This window comes from Erpetoichthys calabaricus, chromosome 2, assembly GCF_900747795.2.
Source record: "Erpetoichthys calabaricus chromosome 2, fErpCal1.3, whole genome shotgun sequence".
NCBI classification, from domain to species: Eukaryota; Metazoa; Chordata; class Cladistia; order Polypteriformes; family Polypteridae; genus Erpetoichthys; species Erpetoichthys calabaricus.
Genome location: NC_041395.2, coordinates 107,440,102 through 107,453,864, shown reverse-complemented (window position 1 = coordinate 107,453,864; position 13,763 = coordinate 107,440,102). Strand labels below are relative to the sequence as shown.

The window sequence follows — 13,763 nt, the reverse complement described above, 5'->3', positions numbered from 1 at the left end:
TCCATGGTTTTTTTTGGTATATGTAAGTTAGAATGTAATGTCCTTTGTGTGTCTGAGTGAGTTTCCTACAAGGGTGTCTATTTCTAATTCTTCCTATAGGGAAAAAACATCATTTCACTAAGTTAGCCATATGTTATATGAGTATATCGTGGTGGACGGGCATCCTGTCTGGTGGAAGTTTCATGTATTGCTGTTCAAGTTTACACATGTATGTAGTGCAATCAAATTCTAATTTACATTTCTCCTCACAAACAATAATATTGTATAAAATATAATCTTTAACTCTCTGTGTGTGTCTCTGTTTATACATATATATACAGTATACACATGCCCCCCCCCCCCCACCCCCACACACACATATATATTTGTACTTGTTTTCATGTTTGACTGCTCATTAACCTTTTTTGAGATGTGAGAAGATGACCTCAGTGTCCACAGGAAAACACATACAGAAATGGGAGAACATATAAAGTTCACAGCAACCAGCAACAGGATTCAAAGTCAGAACAAGTGGTCCATGAGGCAGCATCATTTAACTACAGCACTAACATGAAACCCAGTAAGCCTTTCATGCACGAAGTCATGTACCACCCTTACGCGAATGATCATGAGAAGTGCCATTATCTGCACACTAAATACTGTATGTCTAGGTACACTTTTATTTAATAATGCGCTGCTTGCAGTTATCTACTGTACTTTATAAAACGTGTTTCTTTTATCAAGGAGCAGTCTTCAATTTATTGCTCAATACTGCGTTGTCCGCTGGCTGTTTTGCCAAGTTCGGCCGAGAGGTTCGTAAGCAATCCTGGATGGACCGCCAATCGCTTGCTGAGAACTTTTCTTCTTACATGACCATTTTAATTCATGTAACATACTTGGGTTATGATAAAAAAAAGAAAGAATGATGGAAAGAAAGAAATCAAGACGAGATTAGAACCCATCTGTTGGGCAAGACTATGTACACCGCCCTTCACTTGAAGGTTTTCCGTATTACAGTACTTGTATTTTTGAAGTGCATGATTTTATCTCATTTCCATTTTATCTGATACATATCTTTATTTAATTTATTACAGAATGTGCCTTTATTCCGAAATGTAAGATTAAAATGAAATCTTATTTTGAAGTTTAGCTTTTTTCAAAATTAAAATTCCGTCTTCACACGTGCTCCATAGATTCTAGATGACGTAAAGCTCTTAGTTTTGTGGTTTTCATTAAATTTCCAACATTCCCTTTACATTGAAGATGCCTGCTTTATAATTGTATCCTTATAGTTTAGTTTAACAATTGATATATTTGTATAACGGTCAAAGTTACTCACACATTTATATGACGGTCGTATGAAATGTTAAACTAACACCCTATAGCTCACCCAGGTCTTCCTGTCCACTAGGGGCAATCCACAAATGAAAACGTTGCCCAATGTTACAGTTTAAAAGCCTGTCATTCACGGAGTCTCGCCGGGCCAATTACTCGTATGATGGCAGGGTTAGCTGCTCGGTTACTTTTTTATCCCTCTCTCGCTTATAATATTCTCATGGAGAAAGTGACCGGGAGACGATGGTATGACAGGATCGACGAGACAGTTATTCTCGGAGCGCTGCCTTTCAAGAGTATCACGAAAGAGGTGAGAGGCCGATGGGACGTGAGACTTGTAACCGGACACTTCTGTATTTGGCACGACTCGACTAACATGCTTTTAATAGCTGCATAACGATATAAGAATGCTATATTAAAATTATGTGTTTAGCAAACTAGTTTATTTAAGCAATGTACAAATTGCAAGCGAGAATATAATTATGATATTTACGTGTCCCGAGCATTGGTGGTGAAGTGACTTTCTTGCTTCTTTAAAAGTTATCCAGTGTTTGTGATTAAAATGGCAACATTGTCCCTCGCAATTCAGACGACCGTTGCTTAGCGCTACTGCCTCCTTGTAGACCTGTGGACCGAAGGGTTTGCTCCAATGAAGCTCGGAGCCATAACCGTGCAAGTCTGGAAAGTCACTTGGAAAAGTTACCTTTACAAGAAACGATTGTTGGCAGACAAATATTGTGTCGTCAAGTTCGCAGTTTCATATATCACTAATAACGTCCTCGTCTCTCATGACTTAGTACCATCCATCCATCCATCCATTTTCCAACCCACTGAATTCATGATAGGCAAGTCGCTTGATATATTAAAAAGTAAACTTGGTTATTAAGTACTGTAATCATTTATGTATTAATTAATGGGTTTGCATAAGTTAAAATAAAATATCACTCTAGGAACAAGTTCTGCATTTCCAAATGATTCAGAGCAACAGTAGCAGTAAGAATTCATATTTCTTCTTAGGTTTTTTTTTTTTATTTATTTATAATTTTTATCAGATTAACCTGAACTATACACCCGGACTATACAGCATGTTTGCAGTGTTATGAAAAAAGTCAAGAGTCCATACCTACCTTTCCACATCAGATAGTGAATTCTTATTGAAATCAGTTTATTGCGCCATAACCCATGGTGCAATAAAGAATTTTCTGTGAATCCTTCTGTAGAAGTCGCATAAAAAATGTGCAACAATAGAGTGCATAGGTGGAACAAACACAAATCACTAAACAAAGCAATTGAAATAAACAATAGCAGTAAGTGCTAATTAGTAAGTGTACTTTGAATGTGATGAACGTACAATCACATAAACGTGCGTCATTTAGTCAGTTATTGTCCAACCGCTCTATCCTAACACAGGGCCACGGGGGTCTGCTGGAGCCAATCCCAGCCAACACAGGGTGCAAGGCAGGAACAAATCCCCAGGCAGGGCGCCAGCCCACCGCAGGGCACACACTAGGGACAATTTAGGATTGCCAATGCACCTAACCTGCATGTCTTTGGACTGTGGGAGGAAACCCACGCAGACACGGGGAGAACATGCAAAATCGACACAGGGGGGACCCGGGAAGGGAACCCAGATCTCCTTACTGTGAGGCAGAAGCGCTACCACTGTGCCACCCGCATCATTTATCAGATAGAAAAAAAAATAACAATATGATAATAAAAGTAACTTAGTCATGGAACGACCCATGACATTGTACTGGTTGTGAAATCTGATCAGAGGATGCTGGGAGATGACTATAATTTTCTCTCATTTCAGTGAACTTTCTTCACAAAGTACTATAATAAATTCAAAGTGCATGTGCTGGAATACTGACTCAAATCAAATACATTTGCCTTGTTATACAATACCTGCATATTGTACATGGAACTGGCTTACTTTATTGCACATTTTTTGTTCTGACAACAATTATCCTCAAATTGGGTAACTTTAAAACCCCAGAATACCTTTATACACTTCTCACCATTACTTTTTTGCCATTTTAAGAAAAAATGTGAACAGCCAAAAAGCACATGGAATTGCAACTTTTTAGGTCGAAATTCAGCCACTTTTACATGTGGTACTCAATCCATTGTAAACGTGTATGAATTGCACATGACCTGCATCTGAACATTTTAAATAGAATTATCTGGTAATTTACGTGCTTCAGCAGATTTTATGTTGCTGTCTAAAATAAAGCTTGCATATTATCCATATTTCCTTGCTAGAAGTAGCACTCGTCAACTCTTCGCAAAAAGATCACATTTCTACCCTCCTTTTAATTAATCTGCATGATAATCAAGAAGGCAGCGATTGGACTATGACTCTTGGCAGTAGCACTTAAACAGTATGGAAATCCTCAACACGTTTGAAAGACCTCCAGGATACCACAAAGGTCATTTCTTTGAAGCACATACAGTAAATGCAGTTCAGCATCACAACGTAGCACAGGGCTTTTCGTGGCGAGTGACTCATCAAATGCACTGTTAACAAGTCAGTGCTAAAGAGGTATCAGAGTGTATATGGTACTCTGCCCCTGTCACCAGCCAGTGTAGCCCAACTGCAAAATGCTTTACAGGGAGATAGCCAATTTCAATTTCTATCTTCCAGAGAGATGTTGACATTATAGTTTAAAAGGTTCATCAACATTACAGAAACAACTGCTTTTTCATGAAAACACTACACATCTTGCACACAAAGTAACGGCTATTCACTTTAATTTTTGATTTTTCTCCCATGACATCATGAGCTAATAAATTAACTGATGGCCACCACCAAAAACAATTTTGCTAATTAGTGCAGCAACTATGCTGTTGGCATTTATGGTGATTTATTAAAACCACATTTGTCTAATTCATGCCACATTCAGGAGAGCTGTTTATACACACTGCCATTTTATTTCAGTTTTTTGCAAAATGCAATTTAATAGTCATACTAAAAAGGAAGATACAAATGAAAAATCAGAATTACATTGCTGTTGTGTGTCCATTTCTTTACTCTTAAATATGGAAGATGCACTTTGTACATTAACTCTAAAATGGACTCTGCAGTACTTTACTGTGGTACTGATTCCCAGGTTTTAATCAAAGTCTGTGTTTTGTCTTTCTTTTTTGGTATCTTTTTCTTTCAAGCTGCATCTATCATTAAATCAAGCTTTTTTTACTGAGTATCCATCCATCCATTATCCAACCCACTATATCCTAACACAGGGTCATGGGGGTCTGCTGGAGCCAATCCGAAAAACACAGAATTTTGCTAAAGCACAGGCCCATCTATTAGTCAGTAAAGATGTAGAGCCACGAGAGGGCACATCCGAGTACACACCACATTGCTTCCTGACTATTTTTTTTTTTTTTTTTTTTTAAGTACTGTACTAGATTATTCCAAATTCTGTACCATGTTTGTGTTGACACAAGTTGAACTACGTAGGGGTATTGATGAGTGATACCACTGTTGACATTCACAGTGGTGATTTGATGGTACCCTCTTTGCACTCCCTCTCAATAGTGCATGGCTTCTGCTGAGTGTAGCCAAATCTCTGTTTCTTGACAATATTCCTTGAGAATGTTTTGTAATGGCTTTTGACTGTATGGAGAAGTGAGGGTGCTACCCATATAAATCACTTCACCCTTAATGGCAGCTTCTAGTGACAGAACTTGAATTGGCATGTAGGAGAAGGTATTTGGGAATTAATACGTGGAATTGTGGCTGGGCTGTCTGAAAAAGGGCTACTGCTCCTGTGCTGTACCAATGTCAATATTTGATACCTGTTTATAAGTATAACTGTGCTTAATTAACATTTTCCTATTAATTTCCTGTTGCTTTGTGGACCTTTAATGCTAAAGTAGGTGCTACCATTTACTGAGCACAAGATGTTGGGCTGTGAATGTTTAAACCATGTTAAGTATTTACATGAAGACGAACAGTTGTTTATGTGTTATTAATTTAAGCAGATTGTGTTTCCCATTTATTTTAATTTTAGTTGAAGAGCAGGCAACACTTAAGTAATCAATCCATGCAATTCCAAAAAGTTCACAAACCATTTCTTACATCCGTACTATAAATAGATAGAAAAGACTAACATTTTTCAGACTTTCTATAGATGTTACAATTTCTTTTTTTTTATTTTTGTAGGTTTTTTTTTTGTAGTGCAATTATCTTTCCAATTATAACTTTACATTGCTGTTTTCTGGTCATGACAACCAGAAAATTTTGCAGTTTATTTTAAACCCTTTGCTCGAGGAGTGAATTGACTAAATAATGGGATACATTTTATAGCAAATATTGTAAAAAACACAACTTTGATAAATACACAATATTTGAATCTCTCTGTATATTTTTCATCCATCCATCCATCCATTATCCAACCCGCTATATCCTAACTACAGGGTCATGGGGGTCTGCTGGAGCCAGTCCCAGCCAACACAGGGCGAAAGACAGGAAACAAACCCCGGGCAGGGCACCAGCCCACCGCAGGGCAATATATTTTTCATTCTTGTTATAATGGACTAAAAGTAGGATAAAGTAAAAAACAGATATTTTTAAAGGCATCAAACAAATAATTCATGCTGCTCCTAACATTGACAGGAATCAAACAACAAATAATTTCAAACTGTTAAACTGTAACATGAAGAATTGACAAGCAGTAATAAATATACAAGAAAAGAGTAACACTAAGAAAGATAGATGTTGTCTTCAAAGGTCCGCTTTTGCATTTCTACTATCCAAAAAGAGTTACTGGCATTTGATTTTGATGATTTTTCTCATGCAATGTGTTACTTGCTGAGTTTACTGTTATTTAAAAAAAGTTCTTTAAGCCTGCAGGTTACATTTAAGATAAAGCTTAGAATGCTACATCCTTTAGAAAGTAATTTTTTATTATAATTTCAGTTAAAGCCTATATAATCCAAATACTGCTAAAGCTGCTGTTACATAATGGGTATTGGTTGGAGTCTGCTTTTGTTAATTTGATTACCCCAGACTGCAGAGTTAAATAAGTAAAATATTGTTGGGTTAATGCACTGTCCTGTGTTTTTTAACAGCTGGTTCACAATCATAATGTCAGAGGAGTAATCACTTTGAATGAAGCATGGGAAATTAAGAGCCTCTGCAATTCAGAACAGGTAAAAATGATTCGTTTGTATTACTTATTTGTCTGATGGAGAAAACCATTTTAAGCATAGGGCCATTATGTATTAAATGTAGTACCATATAAAGGATTTTGAGTGGATCTCTTTAGTTACTTGTAATCCATAGGTTAGTGTTTTCTTATGAGTTTAGGCATCCGACACACGCAAACACAATCAAGTAAGAAAACAGTACAATTTAAAAAAAAAAAAAGATGGAAGTACCTGGTGAAAGTGATGTGACAGCAGGCTTTTAGTACATTGATTAAAATGTAGGCTAAACTACTTAAGCTGTTTAGTACAGCAGTAACCATTGTAATGAGTTTCCATTATCCAAAAGATGTCTCTGTTGCAAGAGAGTTCCAAAAGAATAAAAATGCTTGGTACAACCTAGATTTGACTTAGCAGTCTATTATGTCAGTAGAGGAGTTGTAACTGCTTTTGAATCTTATTGTGGTTGGGTCATCCAAGCACCATTCCCTGATGTCCATCTTTGTCCAAATATTAGTCTTCTTTCCACATACAGCATTAGGACGTTTTATTCAACATAGTACTTATGGTACATTATCTTCATCTCGCAGGAGTGGAGGGAAGCTGGTGTGGAGTGGCTACATCTGGCCACTGTGGATTTCACTGGTGTTCCCAGCCTTGAGCAACTACACAGGGGTGTGTCATTTGCCCTGAGACACAGAACCAGTGGAAGTAGTATCTATGTCCATTGTAAAGCAGGACGGTCTCGGAGTGCCACTCTGGTTGCAGCATATTTAATAAAGGTAGGTTCAAAATCCCAGAATGTTTGGAAACCATGCTTTGTTCTGACGCTTTACAGCATTTCTTTGGTATTTGGGGTGGACTTCTAAGAATAGGAATTGAATGTGTGGGATTGATAAGATGATGTACAGCAGGCATGTCAAACACGCGGCCCGCAACAGAAATCTGTGCGGCCCGCATGACAGATCCTAGTTAGCACTAAACTTGTACAAAATGATTACTATCGTTTGTGATTGAATCATTCTGCATCTTCGGTGTTACTTATTGACTTTTCTTACTTCCGCCTTCTGACAAAAGCGTGTTTTCCCATGGCTTTACGGTACCAGAAATGTCATCTGCTAGTATAGTTGCAGCTCTGGCATCAGCTCCTTGATACCCTAGTCATGATACTTTGGAACTGGATAATAATAATAATAATAAATTTTATTTATATTGCACTTTATATTTTAGCAATCCCAAAGTGCTACAGAGTAAAAATAGAATAATAAAATAAAAAAGAACAGAAGAGTCTATAAAATACTTTAACAAAATGACTTTCTAAAAAGATGAGTTTTTAGGTTTCGCTTAAAGGCCTCAGTCGACTGTGGGGCTCTCAGGTAATCAGGGAGGGCATCCACAGCCTCGGCGCCACCGATGAAAAACGCCCTGTCACCCATGCTGCTGAGCTTAGTTCTGGGGACTTGAAGAGTGTTAGTGAGTACAGAGCGGAGGGAACGTAAGGAGTTATGGGGGGTAAGGAGTTCCTGTAGATAAAGAGGGGCATGTCCATAAATGCACTGATGGGTAAGAAGGGAGACCTTGTACTCTATTCTGAATGAAACAGGGAGCCAGTGAAGGGTTTTCAGGATTGGGGTGATGTGATCATACTTTCGCACCCTCATCAGGATCCTGGCAGCGCTGTTCTGAATATACTGGAGTCTCTGGATACTCTTGCCAGGAATCCCAATGAGGAGTGCATTACAGTAATCCAGCCTGGAAGAGACAAAGGCATGGACGAGCTTCTCTGCATCTGCCAGGGTGAGTAATGGGCGGAGTTTGGCGATGTTCTTGAGATGGTAAAAAGATGACTTACAGAGATATTTGATGTGGGTGTCAAAAGTAAGTTGGGAGTCCATTCTAACACCCAAATTAGTAACAGATGTGGAAAGAGGAATATTTTGGCCAGAGAAAGTAATACTGGTGATGGTAGAAGAGCGAAGATGGATACTTTACTCATGATATGTTCGGAAGCACTTACCTTTGTGAGCAATTGTTTTTGTTAATAAAAGCTACCAAAACCCTACATCGCTCAAGACTTACCGTCGAGCACCTTTCATCCCTCATAAAAGTTGCAGCTGCACAAGATTTCAAACCTGATATTGACAAACTGGTTACTAACAAGAGATGCCAAGTGTTGGGACAAAAGAAATAGATCTCAGACTGTAAGACTCCTATATAAAGACCTAGCGCTAAGAGGCTAAGACTCTAATTGTACGCTGTTGTATGGAGATTGTATGGAAATAAATTGCTTTTCTTTAAACTTTAATTGTTACATTTTTTTAAAGTTTTCAGTATTGGAAAGAAAGCTACAGTAACTTTGTATAATAGTATTTGTTACAGTGCGGCCTGCTGACGCACGTATGGCAGTCAAAGCGGCCCACAAATGATAGTGAGTTTGACATGCCTGATGTACAACAACCCCAGATGAAATGATACTAGCAAGTAAATCTGATGGATATAAAATCAAAATCTCTACATAGAAACTAGTTTTGAAAAAAACTACATTTCAGTATGACTTGTATCAGTATGTGTTTTCTATTCACTGTTGTGTTAGATTTAGTACAGGTCAGGTTATGTTTAACTATACCATTTGTGGAAACTCTGAACAGAGTGTTTTGAGGAAAAAAAAATATTTTTTTTTTCTGTTTAGTAGAGTACTTGCTGCACAGTGAGTGGGAGGCATCATCTGTGTGAAGAGCAAGTGAGCTGGTAGGCTGAGCATTGAGGGCAGTTTTTTTTTTCCCCAACTAGAAGATGAAAATTTTTTTCCAACTAAAATGGCGTTTGTTTAAAATAAATTCTTTCAATTTATTACCAGAGGATAAAATATTTCTGCTATGCTTTTATTTACTGTGAACATTGATGGGCTTTCTGCATATTTTGGTACATTTTTAAATTCTCAGTTTAATCTGCATTTTTAATAGAAACTTTTTTTTTTTTAAATTAAAAACTGCAGTAACTTAACAACTACGCTATATGGTTGACTGTTTATTATAATATTTGGATAATTTTCAATTGCTTATCACCCCAAGAAGCCAATCTACTGATAGAATGAGATTGTCTAATAAATTTGAGTTTTCACAGGTTTACAAAATGTCTGCTACAGCTTGGTCCCTTCAGATACTGAAACATATGAGTTTTTATGTAGTTTCTAAAGTAGTGATGCATGTGGCTGAAATGACCTTCCTGGTTGCGCAAGGTACAGCATAGCACATTACTACAGCATAATCTATGTCACCCTTTTGCATTGATTAGTATAGTCATGAGGCACCTCAAATAATAGGTATTAAATAATATTAAAACTGTAAAATACACAGTAAAAATCTTCACATCAAGGACAAGTTTGCCTTTAGCACCCAGCACAACTTTTAATCCAAACAGGTGATTGAAAACTAACAATTTATCTGGCACCTATGTTGTAGACTGAATAGTCAACTGACATAACAGGTTGAGCTAGAAAAAAAAAATCTCAGCCCATCCATTATCATTACACCATAATAAATTCACAGATGAAAGAACAGAATTCAGTTACTGTATACAGTACTGTGTTCATATTGTAAAAGAATGGAGTCATTTTGGAAACAGGGTTGGGATCCTTTAGCTGATTTTCCTGTGGATCCACAGAGTTTTCCTGATTATTCTTGTTACAGTATTCACCTCACAAAAGAGACAATCTGTTTAACATTCATTTTATTTAGCACCTTTAAAAATGGGGCACTTTAATTGACATAATTGATTTATTAATCTTTTCTAAAAGGTCTTATCAATGACCTTAGTAAAATTAGAAGTGATATATTGTTGTATATTACATAACTAGATATGCTATCAGTCTAAGACTTTTTGATATCTGTGTAATTAACATACATCTCCGTACATTCACTGGTAATGTTTGCAATGCTCCATTTACTAGAATGTATTTTGTAATGCATATAGTAATAAAATGCATTGCATTTTTCATTACAACAGATGGTGCATGGCAAATATTACCTCTGCTTTTAAAAATCCCATACCATAACTAAGTCTTTTAATTTCTGATATCTACATCTTTTCATTTGTGGTTGCATCAATATAGTGGCAAGGTAGAACTACCATGTATTGTGTCTCCAAAAGTAGAAGACTAACCAGTTGAAGACCCAGTATACTGAAGTTGCAGTGTAAGTTGCCTATAGTTAGGTGTTTATAAACTTCATGCTTCTAGCCAATCTATGCATGTCTCAGTTGTTCTTGCACCTATAAAACAATGTATAACTAACAAGAAGTCATGTTAATTTTTGAAGACATTTACTTTGTAGATTCATAGGACTGTGCATTATTAATATTTGAATTTTGTCATCACAAGCTGTTTTTTCTCCAGTGAAGTGTATAATGTTGTCATTCTATCAAAACTGTCTGAATATGAAGTTTTCTTTTTTAAAACTAATTTGGTAGTATTATTCTATATACAGAGTGCACAATACATTATAGTTTAGGTTTGTGTTTCTATTGTTGGGGAGGGGGCAAATTTGTGCACACTTACCAAGTGATTTCCTCTTTCCCTTAAGGTGCACTGCTGGACCCCTGAGGAGGCTCGCCATTTTATAGCTTCAGTACGTCCACATATTCTGATCCGTCGAGGTCAGATGGCAGTACTGCATCAGTACCACCGTGAAGCTTGCCTTGAGGATTCTTCCTGAGCATTAATGGGAAGTGATAGGAGTTTCTTCCTGAATTAGGAAGGAAGCATGGATTTTTTTATATTAAAAATGATATGTGTTACACCTATTTCAGGTGCTTGTAAAAGTAACACAATGTTAATAATGGAGGGCTGCACTTGTTATTAAGTGGTGTGAAGATGTCTTCTCACTGTAGAAGACTTTGGTTTTGAATAACCCTATCAACCACTGCTGACAATGTTCTCTCCACATCTATATGTTTGTTTATTTTTTTGTTTTTTTTAAAGTCCCAAAGACATGAATGTTAACTTGTGATTCTAAGATGACTTGAATATTCTGGTTAACAGCCTTGCACTTGGTAAACTATGGTTCCTTGAGATCATAAAACTGAATTAAGCAAGTTTTTAAGAAGTGGAAGGTGTGAACTTCAGGTTTGCTCATAACATACCAAGAAAGTCACAACAGCATCTATAATGAAAACCTATTTCTCCAACAATAAGTTTACATGTTTAGGACATGAAGACTGATATTATAAGACATATTCCGTAAGACAACAAAGCTGTAACTGCGCTGAGATCTCCTAAAAGCAGTATGCACCCTATCTAGTTTCTGTGAGGTGGCTGTTCAGTTTACCCCCTTGAACACACTTTTCCACACTCCTCTTTTTGCCTCCCTCACTTGTCTGTTTTCAAAATTTGCTTCACCTTTTGCTTGCTGTGCAAGATATTGTCTCCAGGAGAACAGGCTTCTTAAATCTCAATCAGTAAAGTACTTTCAGTTAAACCAGGGAATGGCCCCTGTAAAAATTAAGGGGCTATACCTCCAGAGTTCCTCTAGTGGCCCCAGGTATTCTTGCAAGCTCATCAGCCCTTTTACTCTGTCGTCTTTGGAGATGAACAATACCTTACTCTGCATTCCATACTGTCCATCCATTATTATTTTTTTTTAATTTCATGCCATAACGATGGCCTCTTACCTTAATATTATAATTCCAAGTCGGACCTTGTCTAGTTCGACAGTGGATGGGTAGACAGACTTGGTAGATCTGTTTCACCCAAATTAACATAAAATAACTTACTTGATTCACTACACAGTACCTACGACGTGGAGTGTTTATACTTTGTTCTAAAGTTCAGGATCTGATGTATGAAAGAATAGTTTATTGTGGCATATATTGAGACACATAGTCATGCAACATGGTAACTGGGAGAAAACATTTTGATATACTGATAGAGAAAACCATAGTCCATCTTTACTGTATACAATAAATTACTTTATTTATAGATTGTTTCTATTTAAAAGCGAGTTGGTTCTGCTTTAACTAGAAGGCATTGTCTCATCCGTTAACAGTCCTTTCATACTTAATTTAGAATTTAGAGACCAACATTCCCAGAGTAGTCCTGCTGGACTTGACTTAAAGGAATGCAATACCATATGCTCAGCCCTATGTGATTTGCATTTCAGTTCCTGTTTATGATGTGTGTTTATTTAACAATATTTTAGCAAAAGATGTATGTGTTTTCCATGTTGTGAGCAAGTGAGTGGTTAACTGACATGTGAATTATGCAAGATTTTTTTTTTCCATAGATATTTTGTATATTGTTTGCATTTTCACCATTGGCTTGTACTATATCATCATCTTTATCTTTGCTCTCCTTGGGGAAAAAAAAGTTTTATTGTAATGTAATCACTGAAAATAGGGTAAATGATAATTAACACATGTACTTTTTTAGGTGGAGTATTCCTTTTAAATGTTTTGCAGCACAGTAAGTTACTGGTGGTCAACAAACAAAGACGGCATAATAAAATATTTTAAACCTTGAAAGAAGTATAATAGATGTAACGTAATTCAAAATTTTAAGCTACTTGTTGTTGTTTGAAATTAGGGGTGCCAACACTGATGTGATGATAAAAATGTAGGGAGCAAGGAATGTATACATTGTATTTTGCAAATGCAGCTTGCTAGCTAAAATGAATAACAACAATATTGAAAGAGCTATTAGAAATGGTGATTTTTAAATCTGATAATATAGCCAAAGGAAAACTGGACAGCAGTTGCGGTTTAAAAGAGATCATTTGCATTTGTTTACTGTGATGTATGCTTAAGTTTTTAACATGTGGCCGTTTTATGCTAAAAACTTAAGCATACAAGTCAGGCACCTCATATCTAAGATGTCACTCTTGCACAGTTATCAAATGACAAAATAAGCTGAAATTCACAAAAAAACACAACCTAAAGAAAATTTAATTTTATATATCAGAATATTTGATCACATAACATGATGTCTGAAAAAGGTGTGGTTGAATTTATTCAGCATTTGGTTGACACAGAATATGTAGAGTGACACATCCTTCGATAATTTCATGGCATATGAATGAGAGAGGACAGACTGAGCCTGTGTGCGACAGTTGTGGATGTAATCACACCAATATTGGAGAACTATGGGTGTGTTGTAACAAAAATATTTAAATGAAGAGCTAGCACAAACCCTTATTTTTCTTCTGTTAACTATTGCACAATTGGAGAACAATGTCCTGTACTGAGCTTTCTTTGGCCAGAGGGGGTGAAACCTGCTGAAACTCACTGAAAGATGTTGCCTTGTGCAG

The 13,763-nt window shown here is 36.6% G+C and overlaps 1 protein-coding gene across 1 annotated transcript; it reads left to right on the top strand.

The window, feature by feature from the left end:
• The first annotated feature begins 1,423 nt into the window (after positions 1 to 1,423).
• On the top strand, positions 1,424 to 13,535 carry ptpmt1 (protein tyrosine phosphatase mitochondrial 1). Its single transcript, XM_028794285.2, has 4 exons — positions 1,424 to 1,624; positions 6,391 to 6,471; positions 7,056 to 7,247; positions 11,046 to 13,535. Exons 1-4 carry the CDS (start codon positions 1,475 to 1,477, stop codon positions 11,175 to 11,177), a joined length of 555 nt encoding a protein of 184 aa, XP_028650118.1. The 5' UTR covers positions 1,424 to 1,474; the 3' UTR covers positions 11,178 to 13,535.
• The last annotated feature ends 228 nt before the right edge of the window (positions 13,536 to 13,763 follow it).